Source organism: Carlito syrichta, unplaced genomic scaffold (genome assembly GCF_000164805.1).
Source record: "Carlito syrichta isolate Samal-C Ts95f unplaced genomic scaffold, Tarsius_syrichta-2.0.1 Scaffold126448, whole genome shotgun sequence".
NCBI classification, from domain to species: Eukaryota; Metazoa; Chordata; class Mammalia; order Primates; family Tarsiidae; genus Carlito; species Carlito syrichta.
The window spans coordinates 690,450-712,389 of NW_007070544.1; the positions used below are offsets into that span (position 1 = coordinate 690,450).

The following is a 21,940-nucleotide window of genomic DNA, read 5'->3' on the forward strand; positions in this document are numbered from 1 at the left end:
GGGTAAGATGCCAATGAGAAGAACACCCCTAGAAGGGAGAGAAAAGAACCCAGAAAACTCTCCCACTGCGGGTAACCCATTTTGGGGGCCCCTCTGTTTTTCTGGAGTGCTTTGTTGCTTAATAAGCTCCTTATTTCACTCATCCTTTGGGCGTCCATGTTCCTTAATCTTCTTGGTCGTGGGACAAAAACCCGAGGTTGTGGGTCTCAGCCAACAGCAGAGTTAAAAACTCCTGCAACACCGCTTTCTCTGTTTCTGCGTGCTCTACTTCCCATTGGTGAATAGTTTTCTATTAGTTGTATCGACTTTTAGAAAACAAGTCTCTTTCTAGTAATTCTCTTTGTTTATGCATGGAGTCATTTTTCTAACCGGCCGCATTTCACGGAGATGCTGCTGGGTTTTGTCTGGGACCTTTGAAAGCTCATTCTCTATCATTGTTGCCATCATAACCATCCAATTGTCGAGACCGTGCCATTCTGCACACATCACTGTGTTGAGTTCTCCACTTAGGAAGGAGAGAAGGCAGTGGACGACAGTGGCCCCTTCTCCAGACGACCCTGCCATCTGAGACAGAAAAACAAAGGCTACCCATGAAATTAAACAAGACTACGTTCTAGCAGCTAACGTAAAATGTTTATGTTACACGAAACAAAAATGTAGGAGCAATTTCCACAACATAATGAGAAATCAGGACACATAATCTGACTATGAGTTCGCAATCAGATGGACAGTGAAGCCACTTACTGTATTGAAACGGAGATGTTTTCCCCAAAAGAGAAGCCCCCACTGTCTCTCTGGTCAGTTCGTGTTTCCACAGATGGGGAGGAGAAAAGAGTCACTGCCTCTCTTCCTGTTCTAAAAGCTGCCTTGGCCGCTAATCCTAATCTTTCTACAACCCCAAGGCAAGGTATCATCATAAAGTAAAAGTAAACCCAACAAGGGGGTGACGAACTGGTGGTTTGTGAAAAATGCCTCCCTCGTTCCTGCAAAAAGGCTGCCTGAATAAATAAACACACTTTTGACACAGGATCAGTGTTCCACAATGTTTGGAAAGCCAGGACACAAGGGCAGTCATAGATAGATGATTTCCAGTCTGTAGTTAGGAAGGAGGGAAGGGGACAGCTTAGTAGAAGTCAGAAGGGACCCCGAGAGAAGTCAGCACTGGAAAGAGAAAAGAGAGGGTGAGAAAGTGTAGAAGGAATTCAGCTAGCTAAAATCCATCCTCATCTCTCCTTAGTTCAGCACTGCTTTCAGTGTGTGATGCTAAATCTCACCTTCCCTGAAACTCGATTTGTAGAAACATAAATATACAAACTTAAATAAATCCATTGGCTGGCCGTTTCTCACAAAGATATTTTGTGACGTTTAAGTTAATAGTTCCCAAACATCCTTGCAACCAAATAGAAAACTCTTGATTTTTGGACCAAAGGTGGTGTTCCTATTTTGAGTTTTTCTTTTTGATCTGCTAGACGACACAATCAATTTTTTTTTGACATTTTCTATCTCTCTTTTAATAGTACTACTAGCATTATGCTAAGTAGAATCATTCATGTTTCTATGATTTTTGAATTTTATCATGAATATGTGTAAAAACAAATGTTATTGTTTAAATACATGAATGATAATAAATAAGTAAACAATATTTGAATGCCTAAGATGAAAAGAGGCTTATCTGTGGGAATAAAATAACACAGAGTTTTATTCTGGGTTTTTTGTTTTGTTTTGTTTTGTTTTGTTTTTCTGGTTTAGTTTTCTGGTTAAGCTTTGTATTGGGTTTTGTTTTCCAAAAAAAAAAGTTTTCATGTCCAGCAATATACAGCACGCAAAAGTATACTTGGTCGGTCTTTGCTGCCATCTACTGGTCCCTCGTGTAATTATTCATCATGGTTTCAATGTCAAACATCTGATTTTCTGTAACTTGCATGGTATTATAGCTGCCCCTCGTTTTTTTCTTCTTTCTGTCTTTTCTTTAGTTAAAGCAAAGTGAAGCCAATGCAGACACCAAAGAAAAGCTCCCTTTGCGCCTGCGAATCTTTGAAAAATTTCCAAACAGACCTCAAATGGTGAAAATCTCAAAGCTTCCTTCAGATTTTACAGTTCCTAAAATCAGGTACCAAATGTTTCTTTCATTGTATATTTCAAATACATTGTAAAAGATTTAACTTAAATCTCACTTGGCCCTTCTCTTAAACTTATATGTGGGTCAGGTTTTTGGTTTTTTTTAACCATTTTTGACTTATATTTCTGTTCTCTCTACCTCTATTTTAAAAATCATTGGCCCCTCTAAGCAATATATTCAAAGAAGAGTCACTTTAGTACCGTAGTAGCCTAGGCAAGAAGGCTGCTTCCCACGGCTTCTCTCTGGGATGATTCCTTGGGGACTGGATTTCCCAGGTAACAGGCAAATGTGCTTGATGCTTGATGCTTGGGCATGGCAGGTAGACACCAATCTCTGAGCCCTGACCACATGAGGATGAAACTGCCCCTGCAGTCCTTTTATTTTTAAGCAAATAGAAAAGGCACCCCGGTCAGGTTTCTGTACAGTCTGTGTTTGGACTACCATGTCTGGATACAATATAATTTGTCTCCCATTTTTTAAAAAAAGAACCAAGGCATTTTCCACTTGTGCTCATTTGATTTTCTATCACATTTGCCCTCCTGTTAAACAAATGCATCAAAGATGCTTTAAAACATCTGTTTTTAATAATGAAATGAAATTCTTCTAGTTATCACTCAAAAAAATACAAATAGAATCAGAATAATATGAAATGAGTTTTTAAAATAATTCTGTGGGGGGGGTTATAAAAGTTTGAGACTGGATGTGGTGCCATGGTAATTAAAATTCAAATAGAAATATATTTGCATTTCTGATTTGAAACACAAAATTAATTGAGTTTGGTTATTTGAAGAGCTGTTACTTGAATTTTCACCATGCCTTGGAGATCATACAAAGTCGATTTCCTTTGAATCTTTAAGTGTAAAATTATCTCTTAATGATTCTTATGACAAATGGAAGTTTAGCGTGAACTAATTTCTCCAAGTCTTAGAGGGAAAAAAAGTATCTTGCTACCACAGTAGAGATCAAAAAATACCATCGATTACTGAATATTATTGTTTAAAAGCTATTTTAGTGAGGTTACATTTTTTAAAGCAGGAGTCACTGAAGGAAGCTTTCTCTAAATTAAATCTAAACACCATTCTTGATATGATGTGTCGTGTTTCCTATGATCTTTTGTCACTGCTTTGTATTAGCTCAAGAAAACTCATCACTGCCAAATGCCATCCCTTGCTCCTTTTCATAATAATGCTTAATGTGTGTATACTTCATTTGCAAAGGGAAAGTTTCATGAAGCAGTTCATCGACCGCCAGCAACAGGACACTTGCTGCCTCTTGAGAAGCCTCCCTTCCGCCTCTTCCTCTTCATGTGACCACTCCAAGCGCTCGGCAATTGAAGACAACAAGTACATTGATCAAAAAGTAAGAGCCACCCTCTCAGATGACCAGAACTTTAAAGCATGTACGTTAGAGAAGAGAACTACAGAGTTATGTAGGGTCCTAGAACCCAGTGTCTCAAGAGAATAATAATAATTTTTAAAAACATGCTATTTTATTTGTAGAAGAAATCGATCTAACATTTTTACTTTTTATGAATTTAACTTTGCATGTCTCCAAGTCAGATTTTGAGCAGCACCACATGACAGCATGTAATTTTGAATACATTGAGAGCTCCCAAATCCACATTTTCCCTTGTGCAGATCAAAGGGCTCCATTACAGTCCAGGTGTAATGATGGCCTGTGTGTCCTCTTATGAAAGTGACGGTGCTTAGATACAATTATGACATCAGGAAGCACAACTAGGGCAGTTTTCTCTAAAATCAGTAAATGTAATTGCCATGTATCTAATGCTTAGTGTGTGACAGGAATTCTTTAGGTACATTACTTTATTAACATCCTGAGCCACCTATTTTTTATCCTTTGAAGAGTAGATAGAGATGTTTTTTCTTAGATTCCACACATGCATATAAAGCCAATTTAGTTAACCATTTTAAAGGGGGCAGGCACAGTGGCCCACACCTGTAACCCCAGCACTTTAGGAGGCCAAAGCGGGAGGACTGCTTGAGGCCAAGAGCTTGAGACCAGCCTGGGTAGCATAGTGGAAAAAAAAAAAAAATTAGCCAAGCACGTGGCAAGAAAAAAGAGTTTTAAAGGAATGCAATTGTCTATTCCTTAACTTTAAAAAATGATGTGAGCCCCAAAATGTATTGTCTAGGTGCAATAAGTAAACATATTTATAAACACACATATACATATAAATGTTCATATACATATGCATATATAAGGGGGTACCACCCAAAAAATGGAATTATCTTTTGGAGGGCAGGTCCTCTGTATTATAAGCTTCCCCCACTAGGTAAATTTTCTAGGAACCCATTGGCATCAGTGTACCAACTAGTATTGTAAGAGGCCACGTTCAGCTTAAGTGAATTTTGTTTGGAGATTCTTTCACACATCTTTCTGTTTCGTGATAGGTGCTTTACAAGCACACCCGCCCACACCACTGTCCACAAAAACTGCTTAGTGTTCAGCAGTTTTTTACCAAAAATGGCATGACCACTCCATGCCCCACTCGTCCTATTCACCTGATCTTGCCCAAGCAACTTTTTTGTGTTTCCATGGATGGAAAAAAAAGTCCTCAAAAGGAAACGTTTTGCCCAGGTGGAAGAGGTGAAACAAAAAAACAGTAGAAACACTACAAGGTATCAAAATGTATTTTAAGTGCATAAACTGCTCTGACCAGTGGAAAAAGCATCCGAATGGGTGTACTGCATCAAATGGAGAGTATTTTGAAGGTGACTGAAGTTTAAACATGTAAGATCAAATACATCATTTTTTATAAATAAACTCTGGGGTTCTTTGGTTCCCCTTCATACACTATCAAACTGTGCATATATCAGTTTGATTTCGTAATCAATATCAGTTAAGTTAGAAAGTGAAAGATCAATAACCATTATTCAGTATTAAAGACATTGAACATTAGCGTAGCAAAGGCATCTAGTTCACTTGCAAGTATCTCACGTTGGAATTCCTAGCTTTTTTTTTTTTTTCGGTTAAATTGTTACCATTCTTTTTCTATCACTCATAATGAAGTCCATATTTTTCTGTTACATGTGGAAAATAAGATACCCTCTCTTCCATGCTCCCAGACCCTCCTCTTCTCCTCATTCTCTCCCACCTGCAGGGATGAGGTCTTTAGAGTTCCTTCACCTAACTCTGCTCCCTCTCCTTCTCCCTATCCCCTTCTCTAATGAGATGTAATAACTACTTCCTGTCTCTCTCCCCCAATTCCTAGATTCTCTGCTGCAGTTCAGTTATTTTGCAGTAGATGATGGTGATGGTGATTTCCTGTGCAGGATATCTCTTCTTTCTTTTCTTTTTTCTTTTTTTTTTTTTTGAGTTGGAGTCTCACTCCGTTGCCCAGACTGTTATGCAGTGGCACGCTCACTGCCACCCCAGCATTGACCTGCTGGGCTCCAGTGATCCTTCCCCCCCAAGCTTCCAAGTAGCTGGAACTACAGGTGTGCGCTACCATGCCCAGCTAATTTTTTACTTTTTATTCTTTTTAATTGTAGAGACAAGGTCCAGCCAAGTTGTCTGGGCTGGTCTCGACCGTGTGGGCTCAAGCAATCTACTCACCTTGGCCTTCCAAAGTGTTGGGATTACAGGATGAGCCACTGAGTCCAGCCAAATCTTCTTTTTTAAGGATTTCCATGTGTTGATTTTCTTTCCACAATCTACAGGTTGTAGATGGCAAGTCTGATGCCAGTTTCTTTTTTGGGGGGGGTGGTTGTTTTTGTTTTTTTAAGTAATTAGGTTTTTGTTTGGTAGCTTTGGTTTGCTAGTTTATTTGGGGTAAGATTTTCTGTGTATCTTTGGACCTTAGAAACTTTATCAGGATATAACTTATATGTCTTTTCTCATCAGAACTGCCCAGACTAGAGAGTCTTTTCAATTGGCCCACTAAGATATTTGCTCAGGAAAATTTCCACTTATTATTGTGAATTCTTACTTTTCTACTTGCTCCTTCGGCCCTTAAGACTGCCATCTCTCTATTTTTGTTCTGTGCTGGGTCCTTCAACCACTAATGTAATCTCAATTGCTGTCATCCTTTTAAATTTTTAGTGAAAAATCAAGAAATGTGTGTGCTACTCTGAACTCTCCTTAAAGGCTTTACTATTATTATTATTTTCTTCATCATTTTCATCATTATTCCCATTGAGACAAGTTCTAGTTCTGACATCCAGGCTGAAGTGCAGTGGCTATTCATAGGCACAATTATAGCTCACTGGAGCCTCAAGCTTCTGGCCTCAAGCGATCCTCTCACTTCAGCCTCCTGAATAGCTGGGACCACAGCGTGCGTGTCCCTGCACCTGGCTATTTTTTTAAACTAAACTTTTCATCTCTCCTCTTCACAATTATAATCCACTCAACACTGTACACCAGGCATGGATTTAATGGAAGCAGATTAAGAAGTGAGGCAATAATGGCTTGGCTTCAGCCTGTCTGAGATTACATTGTAAGTACTAGAAAGCAGATTGTTTGGGTTTTGTTTTGTTTCCAAAGCAGACTGGAGGCCCGTGGTGTGCAACAAACTCCCAACTTGGGCTGTGGTTGTGACCACTTATCTCCAGGAAGAACTGTTAGCCCAAAGCAGCAAACCACAGCATCCTTTGTTAAAATCACTCATCACAATATTCTGCTGCAAACAAAGTGTTGAAATATTACTCCATGAAAGTTTATTTTCCCTCCAAAAAAACTTGGTGGTTCTCACATTTCCTGACAGAGTATTTTGATTTAGTGGGGAGAAATATAAAAAGATTCTTGGCAAGTGTGGGGAGGGCAGTGGGGGGAGTCTAAGAAGAACCTGGCACATTGCTCTGCACCCTGTGACCTCTCTGGGTGATCTCTTTGTTGGGTCTGGTTCAAAGAACTTAAAATGCCATTTCTGATCCTTTAATGTCCTTATATTTTTGTAGCTTTTCTTTATCTTCTCATTTAACTGTTATTTTTAACCAACTGAAAGCAAAATAACAATTAAAGTTTCATTCTGTCATCTTACATTTGTGCCTCTCTCATCATCTCCTAAAATATAATGAATTAGCAAAGAGGCTGCTTCTCAGTGGTATCCAAGTCATTTAGCTCTAAAAGAACCTAGAATTTTTTTGTTTTGGTTTGGTTTTTTTGAGTTGGAGTCTCACTCTGTCACCCAGACTGGAGTGCAGTGGCCACTCCCAGTCACCGCAGCCTCGACCTGCCGGGCTCCGGCGATCCTTCCTCCTCAGCCTTCCCAGTAGCCGGAATTACAGGCATGCGCTACCACGCCCGGCTGATTTTTTGATTTATTGTAGAGATGAGGTCTCGCTGCCCAGGCGGGTCTCGAACCCGCGGGCTCAGGCAATCCACTCACCTCAGCCTCCCAAAGGCGCGGGATTACAGGCTGAGCCACCGAGCCCGGCTAGAACCTAGAATTTTTTGAAGACTGTAGGCAGGCGGCCCTAGTCTATAAAGCTGGTAGACTCAAACACACATTATTGTCCACAAAGAAAATTTCTGAAATTTGGTTAGGTTGCCCTCAGTAGATATATGTCTAGTTAGCCCCCAGGCAGGTAACTACAGTTGGAATAATATCGTGTATCCCTGGACAGCATTCATTATCAGCGTAGATGCTCCAGCTTGGAAATAGAGCACATTTTGTCTTCATCAGAAGACCTGCTGTTGGGAGCAGCAAGGTGACCACTCCTGTCACCAATCACCCATTCGTAAAGCTTTGACTTTATTTAGGTTGTCAGAAAAGTCAGCTTCATTCCTGTCAGGATCCACTGTTCCGAGCATAACTCCCACCAGTCTTTGACGTGCTTCATAGGGACTTAGGATTTGTCATCCGTGTTGAAATCTCCAACAGAAAATCCTTCTTCAATGAATTTCAGTGATAAGGATTTAATGGAAGCAGAAATCTGAAAGAAAGCAGTGGTCTGGCATTTAAAAAAAAACAAAACCCTGAAGCCACTTAAAAACAAACGTAGATAAACACAGAACAAAAATTCTGGTGATCATACCACCATTTGCTCCTCTTCTAAAATATTTTTCAGCAAGCACTTAGGATATTTCTGTTAAAAATCCCAATTGCCTTTGGAAATGCCAGTCAGTGTGAAATAAGGGGAAAAATCCTTCACTCTACATGGAAGGAGCTGTCCCACCCCTGGGAAAATGGAAGATGCTTTTTCCTCAATGACTGGTAAGAAAGAAAAAGGGAACGAGGGGCTGGCTACCCAGTGATTCTCACGACGTGAGCGAAGGAACAATAAAATAATACTTTTCCCTTAATGGTCAGCTGTAGGGAGAAACTTCTGACGTCCACTACACTAGAGAGCATCAGCTGTTTTCAGAGAAAATCGTGAGTCCCCAGGGACCTGAAGACTACAGGTTAAGGGAGGAAAAAACACCTGACAACAACACAGGGGGCTGGGACTTGAGGAAGCATTGCAGGAAATACAAAAGCACATGTTAGCCAGATTTTCTCCCGGTAATTACCCTGGCTTTGAACAGTGATAAGTAATTCCCATGGCAACCTCACTTTGCAGAGACCATGTTTTTAAAAATAGCTCTGTGTGATCACCTTCATCACATCGTGTAAAATACCTGTCCTTTTCTCAGGAAACAAAGAGCAAACAAAAATGTAAAATCTTGAAGCTGTTGTTGGGACCAGGCCCAGATTCTGAAGAAAAATGACAGGACAATGTTTTCCTGCTTCTCCTTGGGGATAAAGGACTGCCCTCCCAGATTCCATAGAAACAACATTCCCCAGTGGTCATTCCCACTCTCTTTCTCCTCCTCCTCCCGCTCCTGTGGGCAGCCATGAGGGCTTCCTTTTCTTTCCGATTCAAGGATCTCGAGAGGAGTTTTTCTAATTTCCAAACAGAAAGAAATCAACCAACCATTTCCACTCATTTTTTTTTCTCTGTTATTGATATTAAACCCTAAGTTCCTTAAGCAGGGTGGTGGTTAATAAACTGGGATGTAAACTTGGCATTCCAGTAACCCTGTAATAAAAGCAACCCACTTAGTCCTCAAGAGTGAGTTATCTCATCAGAGCCCAGTCTCCATTGTGGTTGAGCCTAGGTCATCCCAGGGCTCTTCGGCCTGAGCTCCTAACAGGTCTACCCTGCTGTCCTGGTGTCTTGGTGGATGTGCTCATTAGTGGTGGTCTGGGAAGCAAGATTGGACGTCACAGAGTCACGCAGCCTGAGACATGGTGGGATGAGCTGTCCAAGCCCCAGTCACTCCAGCCCCTGCACTTCCAAGTACAAGAACCTGTGTGATAATCAACACTGAATAATTCTCTGAAATAGGACCATGTCCGTTCACCCTCCTATCCACCTACTTTTTTCCTGCTAAGAATATAGCTGGTTCCTTAATAAACCTTCACAATTCTCTTTGTTTAAACAATTCTCTTTTTTTCTCGCCACTATACTAATGAGGAAGCCTTCACAGTTAACAGCAAATTTTTGTACAGAATTAAGAGGAAAATGACAAATGTAATTGCTATGTTTTGTTTACCCTTCCTAATTCCAGTCAGTCATTCAACAAACCTGTTATTCATCTGCCACTCTTCTGGGCTGTGGGAACTCAAAGGGAGCAAGATGTGAACTTGTCCTTTAGAAGTTCATTGTCCAATCAGAAACACACATGCATGAATGAATGTAAAAAGTATGACAGGAACCATGACACAGTCTCCCTTACGTCCTCTTTACAGAGAAAGATGACTGAGAGATGGAGGAGGAAGGCATTCCAGGGAGAGAAGATTAAGTGATTCAGCTTCAATCCTTATCTGTAAAATGGGGATCATTCTTGTTTTCAGTGTTTGTTATGAGAATCAAATATTGCAATACGTTAAATGCCTAGCACTGGACCTGGCATGGTGTGTGCTATATGCCTCTCAAACCAGATAAGGAAGATAACTGCCACCAAACCATACCAGGAGGTCAGACTCAGTAAATAAACTTCCACTCATCAATTCAGACAAATGACTTTCATTTAAAAAAATTTAACCTTCAGATGTAATAGTCTGGTTGAGCACAACGTACTAACTACTGACTAATTTCCTTATCCTAGGCCAACCCAACGTTTTTGAGTTTGATTATTATTGATATTTCAGTTGCTACTCTCATTGTCTACCCAGTGTCTTAGACTCCCAAGAAGGAAATTGTTCTGGAAAGATTCACTCTTCACCAAATCTTGTTGATTGCCATAAAGCATTTTGTCATTTTCTGTATGATCATAGGGTTGTTTGACAATTTGTTCTATTAACTGCTCACATAGCAAGTTACTCAGCTAGATCTATAATTTCTAGGGTGAACATTTACTTAATTATAAAGAGAGAGAGAGAGAGAGATCAGCCTGTTTTCATCTTTAAGTCTTTTTTCTTTTCTGAAATTAAAAAAAAAAAAGACATAGCTCTAAAAGATGAGTGGGAAATTGCGTGATACCGCCTTGTAACTGTGTGCTGCATCTCAAAGATAACAAAGTAGCAGGACCCAAGGAGGGAAGAATTGGTGTTCATCAATCCACATATAAAACCCGGTAAAGCTTAAAAATGCTTTAGTAGATAATGGGTTAGTAATTTAGTCACAATAATGGAAAGGAAATAAAAAGATACATCATATAAATTCAGAACATATTATTTTCTTTTTTCTTGGTATTTGCAGTAAATTCTTAAACTCAGAATAAAATATAACTGTGTGTGAATGCACACTCTTTCAATCAACAATCATTTTTTTGAGAACCGTTATGTGCAAACAGTTTGCTGGGTCTTGAGCGAAAAACGCATTTTTCTACCTTCAGCTAGCATGAGAGGTAGAATTCCCTGTCAACGATTATTTTTTCAGAATATGTAATTGTGTCATCATTTTAAAATTGAGATCATATGTGACCTGTTTGTTTTTCTTGAGTGTATATTCACTGAGGGTTAAAAGTAAATCAGTCTAGGATTAAGAACCTTTTTTATAAGTAATGCAGGTTTTAATCAAGAATTTTCTGAACTGTCTCTGAAACAGTTATCAAAGAACTAAGGTTGCTGCTAAATCTACCTTTGACATTTACATTTTGCTCTTTTTTAAAGCATTTTTCTCTTTGGGGTATAATTTTACTCATACATTTTATTTTCCATTAAGTGTTATCTAGTCTCAGTGTACTTTAGTCATTGCTGATGAGGGTTGTTCTTGTTATTTGTACCTGAAGTTCAAATGTAGCTGAAAATAAATAGAGTCCAAAGACTACTTCTTTGTATTGTCAGATACCATGGATTTTAAATTCACAAACAGCTGCATGGCTAAAAGCATCTGACATTTTCTCTAGAATGATAAGCCCACTCATCTTTTTATACCTGCAGATTTCAATCTTAACCTCACTGTTTTTATTAGATATAGCCATAGAATCATTTTGTTTTTTACTTCTGTAGTTTAAATCTATCTATATATTTGTATAGTGTTTTATGAGTAAGCACTGTGTATTAAACATATCTAACTTTTTTAAATAATTGAAGATATTGCTTTTTCCTCATCCTTTTCATCACCAGCCTTCATTATCCTGCTCTATATGATGGGTCAGGTGTTCGAGATTTGACCAAATCTACAGTGACCCCCTAGGCTTTAATGGCTAAAGCATTGTTGTACAATTCAAGTGCCAAAAAAAAGTCAATTAACTTTTCAATTGTCATTTTGCCTTATTCACATTTGTTATTTCAAGGATTAACTACCTTAATGGTGTCGCACAGAAAAGGGGCAGCAATTAAAAGTGATCTTTTAATATTATGAAATTAATTTTTTTTCAAAAATATTGCATGCACCAACAATGTGCAGTGTTAGAACCACAGAGGAAAATGTAGTAGACAAGAAATGCACCATCCGTATCACATGGAGCTTACAATCTCATGGAATTCACAGAGAGATGGCAAGAATTTCACACAGGGCAAGGATCCACTTGTGCTGGGAGTCTTGGAGCCCAAAGGAAGAGTGAAGATTCGGTGTGTTTGTGTGTTTGTATGTGTGCATACATATGTACGTTTATGCATATTTTAACTCTTGTGCATGGTGTTTTTACAGGGTTAAGAATTTATTATATTGGCCAGGCAAGGTGGCTCAAGCCTGTAATCCCAGCACTTTGGGAGGCCAAGGTGAGAGGATTGCCTGAGTTCAGGGGTTTGAAACCAGCCTGGGCAACATGGTGAGACCTCATCTCTACAATAAATCAAAAAATTAACCAGGCATGGTAGTGCACATCTGTAGTTACAGCTACTTGGAAGGATTGCCTATGCCCAGTAGGTTGAGGCTGAGGTGGCCATGAGCATGCCACTGCCCTCCAACCTGGGTGACAGAGTGAGACTCCAACTCAAAAAAAAAAAAAAAAAAAAAAAAGAATGTATGATATTGAAATAACTTAAGATCAAAAATCTTGACCCATCATCTAAAATTCATTTTTCCCGAAATGCACGTTTTAAGACACATTTCAAAGCTTTATAACATGATATTAAAATGATATTCACCTTTATGTACATCTATAATCTAGCTATTTTAACCTTGCTGCTACCTGCATTAATCGCCTTTTAAAATTGTTTCTTTCCTAGCATAATGTCAATTCCATAAAAAGTTTATTTTATAGAAACATCTTGCCATACACATGATCTGATCTGTCATATGCACCTTGGGATTAATTTTTAGTTCATGAGTGCATGAAAAATTCAAATATAGTCAAATGAGGTACCACCTTCAACCTATGCAATTTTAAGTCACTGCTTATTTCCAATTACTATATTTTATGTGGGAGACTTATTCAATAAAGTGGCTCATTACAATAATTACAGTACACCTTTCTAGCAGAAATGACATTCATCAAGCTGTATTCATTGGACCATGGTTTTGTACTTTATGGTCATATGTTTTTATAACCACTTCCCCATTTATCATTAATCTGTTAATATTTTCAAAGCGACAAAAGAAAAATAGAATCTCTCAAACTTTTTTCCCATTTAGAGACACAAATGTGTTGTTAATACTCTAAATCAAAAAAGTTACTTGAATATTTATAATACTTGTGGTGTTCTTTCTCAAAAGAATATCAATGGCTTTATTCTGAAAGTTGTAACTAGGCTGAAGCAATGATTCTTTAGGCATAAGCATTGCAGCATCCCAAAAGAATATTAACTGATAGGTCTGTGATTACTTCCAGGTGACTTAATTAATTAAATTAATATTCTGATGGATCAAAAGTTGTAATGGATTCCAGATTTTAAGGAATCAATAAATGTAAAATATAAATACTATGAACATACTGGATTTAATGGGTTATAAAATTCATTGATCTCTCTCAGTCCTTCAGAGTCATCATTCTGAAAATAAATTAGGCATATGTAGAATAAACACAAAGTTGATTAGTTTAGATTTTGCATTAAGATTTGTGATGTCAGAGTTTGTAATATGTGTAAAGTCAATTTTTCAAGTCAAGCGGACAATGTTTTGTTACAGTACAGTTTAGAAAATGCTATTTTCATATACTGTACAGCCTAGTGACCTTTTATGTAGGCATCATTATATAGTGAAAACATTTGAACACTGAAGCTGTACAATTCAGAGTTCTAATAATAATTTTGTAATTTATTTCTGGGTAAACTTAGCTTAATTTTTATGAATCTCAGATTTCTCATGTGTAAAAAGAAATAGTAATACCTACCCATGAGGATTAGTTTGAAGACTAAGTTTAAAACATGTATATACCACCTAGTACAGAACAAGAACCAAAGAGTTTAATAAAGATGAAGAGGTTTTGAAATATACATGTAATACATGAATTTATACAATTCTTCATTCATTGACTAGAGAATAACATTCTAATTTAACAACACTTATAGTCTCTACAAAATGTAATCACTGACTGTACCACAAAGATATTCTACACATTTACCAAAGCAATATCTTAGAGAAGATATTATTATTACAATGGCCAAACTTTAATAAAATTAGGAAACCAATAACAAGAAAATGACAACACATTTGAAAATTTAAATACTACCTCTAAATAAGCAAAGAAGATAAATCAGTGGAATTTGTATTTAAACATACAGCTAAAAAATAACGAACAAAATATATATATCAAGCATATATATCTGTGAGAAGTAGCCAAAGGCACTTTTGAGAGAAAATCATAGCCTTGACTGCATATTTCGCCAAGGGCTAAAGGCTTAAACTAATCTTCCAAGCAGTCAACTCAAGAATTTAGAAAACTGTCAACCAATAAAACACGAAGACAGTAGAAGTAACGCAATAAGGAAAAGAAAAACAGATATTGACCCATAAGGGAGAAAGAAGCAATGGATAATATGAACCAAAACTGATATTTTATTTTTTGAAAAAGCTAATAAAGGTGATAAATCTACATCAAAATCCAACAAGAAAAAATTAAGGAGACTTATGGAAAGATAGCAGAGACATTGGTATAGTATTTTAATCCTGAATTCCCACGGGAAGACAAACAGAATGTCAAGATAATAAAACTCCAAATTTGTAGACATTTACAACAAAGCTAGATAATCCACAAACCCCCTATAAAAGCAGGTGTCGACAAACCAATTGCCATGTGATTTACAAATCATTGGTGTCTGTGGGGAAAAAAAAAACAAGCTAGATACAGAGCATTCAGTGTTTATGAGGACAAGAGGACACCTTAGCTCCACCCTGAAGAGCAGTATTGAGGAGTGGAATCAAAATTAAACAAACCAGCAATAAGAGTGATAAGAAAAATATCAGATCCAGACAAAATTGTGTGTGTGTGTGTGTGTGTGTGTGTTGGGGCGGGGGGCCTTGCAGGAAAGGGAATTGAGAAGCAGAGCCAGGAAATTTCAGAAAGAAAACTGCCATATTTGATTAAAACAACAGAAGAGGAAGCCCTGAAGTCCTAAAAGAAATACTGAACTGTTTGAGAAAACTAATTTTGTATAAAAATGAGTAAGAGAAAAGTATCAAAGTTAAATTCTCTACAAAAGTTTTTGTAAGAAAAAAATAATGAACAGAATACTGTCTCTGTACAAAAGGAAAGCGTATTGTAAAAACACTCCCATAAACCGATCAAACTGTAGCTTACTATTGCAAAATGAGTTAAAAGACATTACAAATTACATATGGTTGAAATAACAGCATAGATAAGAATTAGAAAAACTCAAAAATTAGGTGCTAGAACTCAGAAGAGAATTATACATAAAAGCAAGAAGAGGGGAAAAGGAGCTCAGGTGATGCAAAAGTCAGAAATAGAGAAGAAGAGGAGATTTTGTTAAATTCAAAAGAAATAAGGAAAGAGATGAAAATGATTTGCAAAAAAAATGACTTCTCGAAGAAAGTCAGAAGTCTAACATCTACATTATAGGAGACCCCAAAGAAGAAAGTTGCAGCAAAAGAACAAAAGAAGCACTTAACTTTTTTGAAATTTAAAAATGTTTGAAACTGCTTATTGAAAGTGCACACATGTGCCCAAATATATAAGATGTGAACACATCTAAACACATAACTAACACTGGACAAATGGCAGGGTTTCAAATTTTTTTAAAAATTATTTCTGTATCTAACCCCCCAAAAGAAGTGATTTGTAAAGTAAAGAACATTAGATTGTCATCAGAAAATTAGATTAACATCAGAAATAGAATAACATATACAGGGCATACCCAAAAAATGTATACACATTTTAAGAGATGTTATCTATGTACCACTTTTTAAAGTTGAGTTAAATTATGGTAACAATGTATAGTATGACATTCGCTCTTCATTTGATTCAAGCCATTTTTTTTTTTTTTTTTTTTTAGCAAATCCCATATTTGAAATGTGTGTACATTTTTTTGGCACTCCCTGTATAGGATACCCAGTGAAAGCGTATGTGAGCCAGGTTTTTTTTTTTTTTACATCCAGAAAACCGTTTAAGTTGAAAGTGACAGAAAAACTGTTATTAAGATGTAAGACTATAAGTAATGTAAGACATAAGCAATATTGTTCCAGTGAACCTTTATACTACTAAAAAAACATGCTTTAGACAACCAAAATGAATTCCAAAAGTGACTCAAAGACATCGGCATAAAAATTTACATTCTTATGTAAGAACTAAGACTATGCGGGATTAAAATGAAGAGTAAACTGTACGGTAACTATTTGCTCTGGTAACATGGGTTTAGTATAGGTATACAAATGAGGATGTGAACGGGAACACTTTAAAAATATTCACTAGTTGTCTTGGTTGTGTTAGGTATTGTTATTCTGTGACTATTGTCCATAAAATGTGACATAAAACCAATGAGTGATTATGAGATAATCTAACTCAGTCATCCCTTGCTTCCTTGATAATCAGGACTCTTGATTTAGGGGCTGGGGAGAAAGGAGACATAGATGTCAAATAGAAGAGCTTAGGTAAGAATGAAAACCCTGAGTTCTGAATTTAAATGGAAGATAACAGAATAAACTCCTGCAAAGTCTTTCAAATAATGACTAACTCAGTAGCAGTAGGCATCTCTGGAGTCTGGATTATTTTCTTCAATTTCCCAGTGTCCCAATAAGTAAACTATGGTGGCTTGGAGAAAATGGTTGATTTGGAATAGGAAGTGTCCATGACGACCTTGGAGCATCCTGTCATATCTGGGAACAAAGAAGCTTTGCCAGAGACTGCAGGCCAGTTGGAAAAAAACTTACAGTGAGCACAGTTGAGACAATTTGACTTAGTAAGAATACCTGATGAAACCTGACTGTCTGATGAAACCTCTGGATCCAGCTGCCAGTTTTCAGGAAAGAGAGCACAGAGGAGTGTGTGGAACTATGCCATGAGCGTGTTCTCAGCAAAACCCAGTCTCCTAGAAACTACAGATAAAATGAGCCAGCCTGCTTCATTGTAAGGAGGGAAAAATAGGATTTAGTCTATAGATTCAAAGATATAAAATTCATTGTTCAAAATTCAGCAAGATCCACCTATTGGCGTGTCCTTTGAGTCCAAATTATTCAACCACAAGTAACTAGTAACAAGTTAAGTTGAACTTCCAGTTTCTTGAATTCTGTCTTAAATAGCATAATTCTGCAAACATCTTTTAACTTAAAAAGTTTAACACTTTGAAAATATTACTTCTACGTTGTTTGAAAATTTAAATGTAATTTTGTCACTAATTCAGTTAAAGAATTATCTGGTGCAGTTCAGTGTTTTAGGTTTGCAAACAAAATAAAACCACAAAAACCTCTTTCAGTTAATCTTTGATTTTCTTTAATGCAAACTCTGTGTCAATGTATCACCTATCCCCCCATTTTAATTCCTACATCTCTGATACATTTAGATCCAGAATGAGCAGTTACTGACTCCTTTCATTGCTGTAATTTACAATTTCAGATATAAAATTACCTATCATGAAATGGATCGCTGTTCTTTATGTGTTTTGATAATTTCCGGTGACTGTTAGTATCTTTTGGAGCCAGAAGAGGGCACTGCAGAGCAGCGTAGCACTGAGTTTTTTGTGACTAGCACAACCTAAGACTATTCTTTCCTAAAAGAAATACGCAAAGCTTTACTGTGGAAAGAAGAAAAACTGAAGAAATCACTAAATAATCACTATAGGCCTTCTTTATTTATTAGAAAAATGAACAGTTAAAATAGATAACTATAAATACATATAGAGGACATCAAACTATCAAATATATATGAAAGAAGAAATATAAATATATCCTTCTTTCAAAAGTATCTAAAAGCTGAATCTTATGTTTGTCTATTACAATACTCTTTGTTCCTGCTGTGTCTGCTGTTATTAAAACAGTTCTCAAGTATTCCCTTGTACAAATTAATACTGTATTTTGTTTTAATCAGTTCAAGTTCAAGGACAAAGGCAATGCAGCAGCCTTTTAGCAATCTTATGTAGTGCAGACGTCATTTAGACAATCCTATACTGGATATCATCCTACAGGTTTTTCCTAACATGAAATTAGGAGGGCATTAGGTAAGTGATTGAATTCTGACTGCCATTTTACACTGAAGGGAAGATGACTAGGACATATCATTGTCCTTTAAGATGAAATGAGAGTTGTGGCATTTGCCACAGGACCTCTGTAGCCTGGGCCTGTCTCAGGACTGTGTGTGGCAAAAGAGCAGATAGATGTTTCTCTGTGATTGGGCCTTTAGTTGAGTTTTCTGTCTCTAAAAGTGTCCCTCAACAATCCTCCTGGCCAGGTGCAAAGGCTCATGCCTGTAATCCCAGCATTTTGGGAGACTGAGGTGGGAGGATCTCTTGAGGCGTGGAGTTCGAAAGCAGCCTGGGAAACATAGTGAGGCCTCATCTCTACAAAACATAAAATTAAAATAGCAGGGCGTGATGGGGCAAGCATGTAATCCCTCCCAGCTACGAGGGAGGCGGAGACAGAAGGATCGCTCGAGCCCAGGAGATGGAGACTGTGGTGTGCCATGATTATGCCCCTGCACTCTAGCAACCTGAGTGGCAGAGTGAGACTGACTTCTAAAAATAAAACAAAACAAAACAAAAAAACTCCCTTTAGAGATGTGCTATCAACGTAGGGAGGTTAAGTCAATGTTAAAAATTACCTCTTAGCCGGGCTCGGTGGCTCAGCCTATAATCCCGCGCCTTTGGAAGGCTGAGGTGAGTGGATTGCCTGAGCCCGCGGGTTCGAGACCCGCCTGGGCAGCGAGACCTCATCTCTACAATAAATCAAAAAATCAGCCGGGCGTGGTAGTGCATGCCTGTAATTCCGGCTACTTGGAAGGCTGAGGCGGAAGGATCGCCGGAGCCCAGCGCGTCGAGGCTGCGGTGGCGGGGAGCAGCCACTGCACTCTAGTCTGGGCGACAAAGTAAGACTCCAACTCAAAAAAAAAAAAAAAAATTACCTCTTTAGGGAAGGAGAAAAGATATAAGAAAGCTTCATGGTTACATCATTGGAAATAGCATGTGATGTGCATGAAAAAAACTGGAATTATCCTTTGGAGGGTAGACCTCTTCCCCTGCTAAGTAACCATTCTAGGAACCTATCAGCATCCTTACCAGCTAGCATTGTTATAAGAGGCTGCATTTGGCTTGAGCGAATTTCTTTTAAGAGATTCTTTGAATGCATTTGCCCATCTCATGATGGGTGATTTACAAGTGCACCTGCCCACACCGTGCTGAGTGTTCAGCAGTTTTTGACCAAAAGCAGCAGGATCCCCATGCCCCACCCTCCCTATTTACCCAATTCACCCCAAGTGACTTTTTTATGTTTCCTCGGATGAAAAAAAGTCCTCAAAGGGAAACGTTTGCTAATGTGGAAGAGGTGAAACAAAAGAAGGTGGCTCAGCCTATAATCCCGCACCTTTGGGAGGCTGAGGTGAATGGATTGCCTGAGCCCGCGGGTTTGAGACCCGCCTGGGCAGCGAGACCTCATCTCTACAATAAATAAATTAAAAAATCAGCCGGACGTGGTAGCTCACACCTGTAATTCCGGCTACTGGGAAGGCTGAGGCGGAAGGATCGCCGGAGCCCAGCAGGTCGAGGCTGCAGTGGCCGGGAGCGGCCACTGCACTCCAGTCTGGGCGACAGAGGGAGACTCCAACTCAAAAAAAAAAAAAAAAAAAAAAAAAAAAAAAGCAGAAGTACTAAACGGCATCAGAAATTAGCAAGTTCAAAAACTGTTTTGGGCCGTGGAAAAAGCATCTCGATAGGGGTATTGCATCTAATGGAGAGTACTTTGAAGATACTGAAGTTTAAACACGTAAGAATAAATACACAATTTTTAATAAATAAATTCCAGGCTTTTTGGCGTTCCCTTTTGTATGTTACCCAAAAATTTAATTTCCAAATAAATGACATCCCCTCTTGTCTTCTTGTTCACGCATCCATTTATTCTCCAAAGTGTTCTAGTGAATAATGAATCCATTTCAGCTTTTCATTACTGAAAAGAAAAATAAATGAGCCACCTTTTCTCATGAGGAGGAAGTTGCCAACGAGTTCAGTGATCCTGCTCACAGATCTGCTGTGAAATATAAAAACTCTATTGCTAGTTATAATATTATCTAGGTTGTCATTTGTGCCTGGAAAGACCAACCTGTGACTCTGGTTTTTCTCCACCTGTGGGCAGATGGACATGTTGGTTGACAGTATGGCATTTGTTTATAGGTTTGTTTGTAGATTGGGACTCTGCAGGTGTGTACCTCCACTTACCTAACCCTTGTTGAAAGGAAGCTGACTCGGTGGTCTGTTCTTACTGAATACAGAGTTTTCTGTCACCTGAGGTTTTGTTTGTTTTGTTTTGTTCCCTCTACTTGCCTTGCTTAAAGATCCAGTCAGCGTAGCACATAACCAGAGAGTTTGCACTAAATTAACTTGCCCTGTGTACACATTTCCAACTTTATTCCTTTGCCCTGTATTACCTTTGCTCTAGAAATCTTAACCATCCTTCAAGACCCAATGCAACAGCCACTCTTTTTTTTTGTTTTAGGTCTAATATATTTTATTTTTATTTTTACCTTTTTTTTATTTTAAAGATATGGGGTACAAGCAACTTCCACTCTTTCAGTGAAGTCTTCGCCGACCATTCCAGATGTGCTGTCCCTAAAAGTGCTCCAACCTCTCTCATCCTGTCTACTCTGCATGTCAGCCGGCACTTTGCTGTCTACTGTATTGTCCTTTTCACTGATGAGTTCCTGTGCCCCACCCTTGCCTTCCTAACTAGGCTATTCATTTCTGGAAGCCAAGAACTCTGATTCCTAGTTACCCTAAGTCTTCCCATGGTCACGGATAGTCATGCTAAGTGCTTGGCAAATATTGTCTATTTAGTCTAACTGTAGTTATACTTATTATCATAAATCTAGTTAGTTAGTAAGGTTTTGGGGTTGTTTTGTTTCTTTGCTTTTTTTTGAGTTGGAGTCTCACTCTGTCGCCCAGACTGGAGTGCAGTGGCCGTGCCCGGCCACTGCAGCCTCGACCTGCTGGGCTCCGGTGATCCTTCTGCCTCAGCCTTCCACGTAGCCGGAATTACAGGCATGTGCTACCACGCCTGGCTGATTTTTTGATTTATTGTAGAGATGAGGTCTCGCCTACCCACGCGGGTCTCGAACCCGCGGGCTCAGGCAATCCACTCACCTCAGCCTCCCAAAGGCGCGGGATTCCAGTCTGAGCCACCAAGCCCGGCTGGTTTTTTTGTTTTTTAGAGTCTTACTCTGTCACCCAGGCTGGAGTGCAGTGGCACAATCACAGCCCATCTCAGCCTCGACCTCCTGGGCTCAGGCGATCCTTGCCCTTCAGCCTCCCAATGTACTATGGGCATGTACCACCACGCCCAGCTAACCCAAAGTGTTGGGTTACAGGAGTGAGCCCCTGTGCCCAGCCTAGTCAGTTATTATGGAAATATGATGATGCATTTCTCTGTTCTCTCTGTACCCTTTTCCTGTCACTTTGGCTCCTTGTATACCTTCCACTGACCTTACTTCTATAACTAGCAAGTAAGACAAAATTGAATTTGGGCAGTGCATCTTCTGGTTTATAGTCAACCTCTAGTATTTTTTTTTCTTAGTCCTCTTCTCTGGAGCAATTTTATCATCGCCAACTAGGAGGAAACTTTGAATGCCCATCTCAGCTGACCTCATGTCTGCAGGCAAAACAAATCTTAAATTCGTTGTTCAGATTAGTATTAGGTCACAGGCCAAGAATCTGCCACAGACATAATGTGGATTAGAGAATATTTTACTTAACAATGACAAATAAAAAATCCAATATTAGCTTCAATGTTAAATTCTTTGGAAAGAAAAAGACAGCATTGTCACAGTGACACACAGTCAATGTGCCATCGTTGGCTGGGACATGGTGTTCCACGAGTTTGTTCACATTTCTGCCCAAAT

General features: G+C 38.5%; 1 protein-coding gene across 3 annotated transcripts in view; it reads left to right on the plus strand.

Moving 5' to 3' along the window:
• NALCN (sodium leak channel, non-selective) overlaps positions 1-21,940 on the plus strand; it is a 363,914-nt gene that overhangs the window by 264,996 nt on the left and 76,978 nt on the right. For all 3 annotated transcript variants that reach the window (XM_008048630.2, XM_008048631.2, XM_021707824.1), the window contains 2 exons: positions 1,974-2,110; positions 3,337-3,478. In XM_008048630.2, the coding sequence (XP_008046821.1) occupies positions 1,974-2,110; positions 3,337-3,478 (279 nt within the window). The remainder of the gene's footprint in view (positions 1-1,973; positions 2,111-3,336; positions 3,479-21,940) is intronic.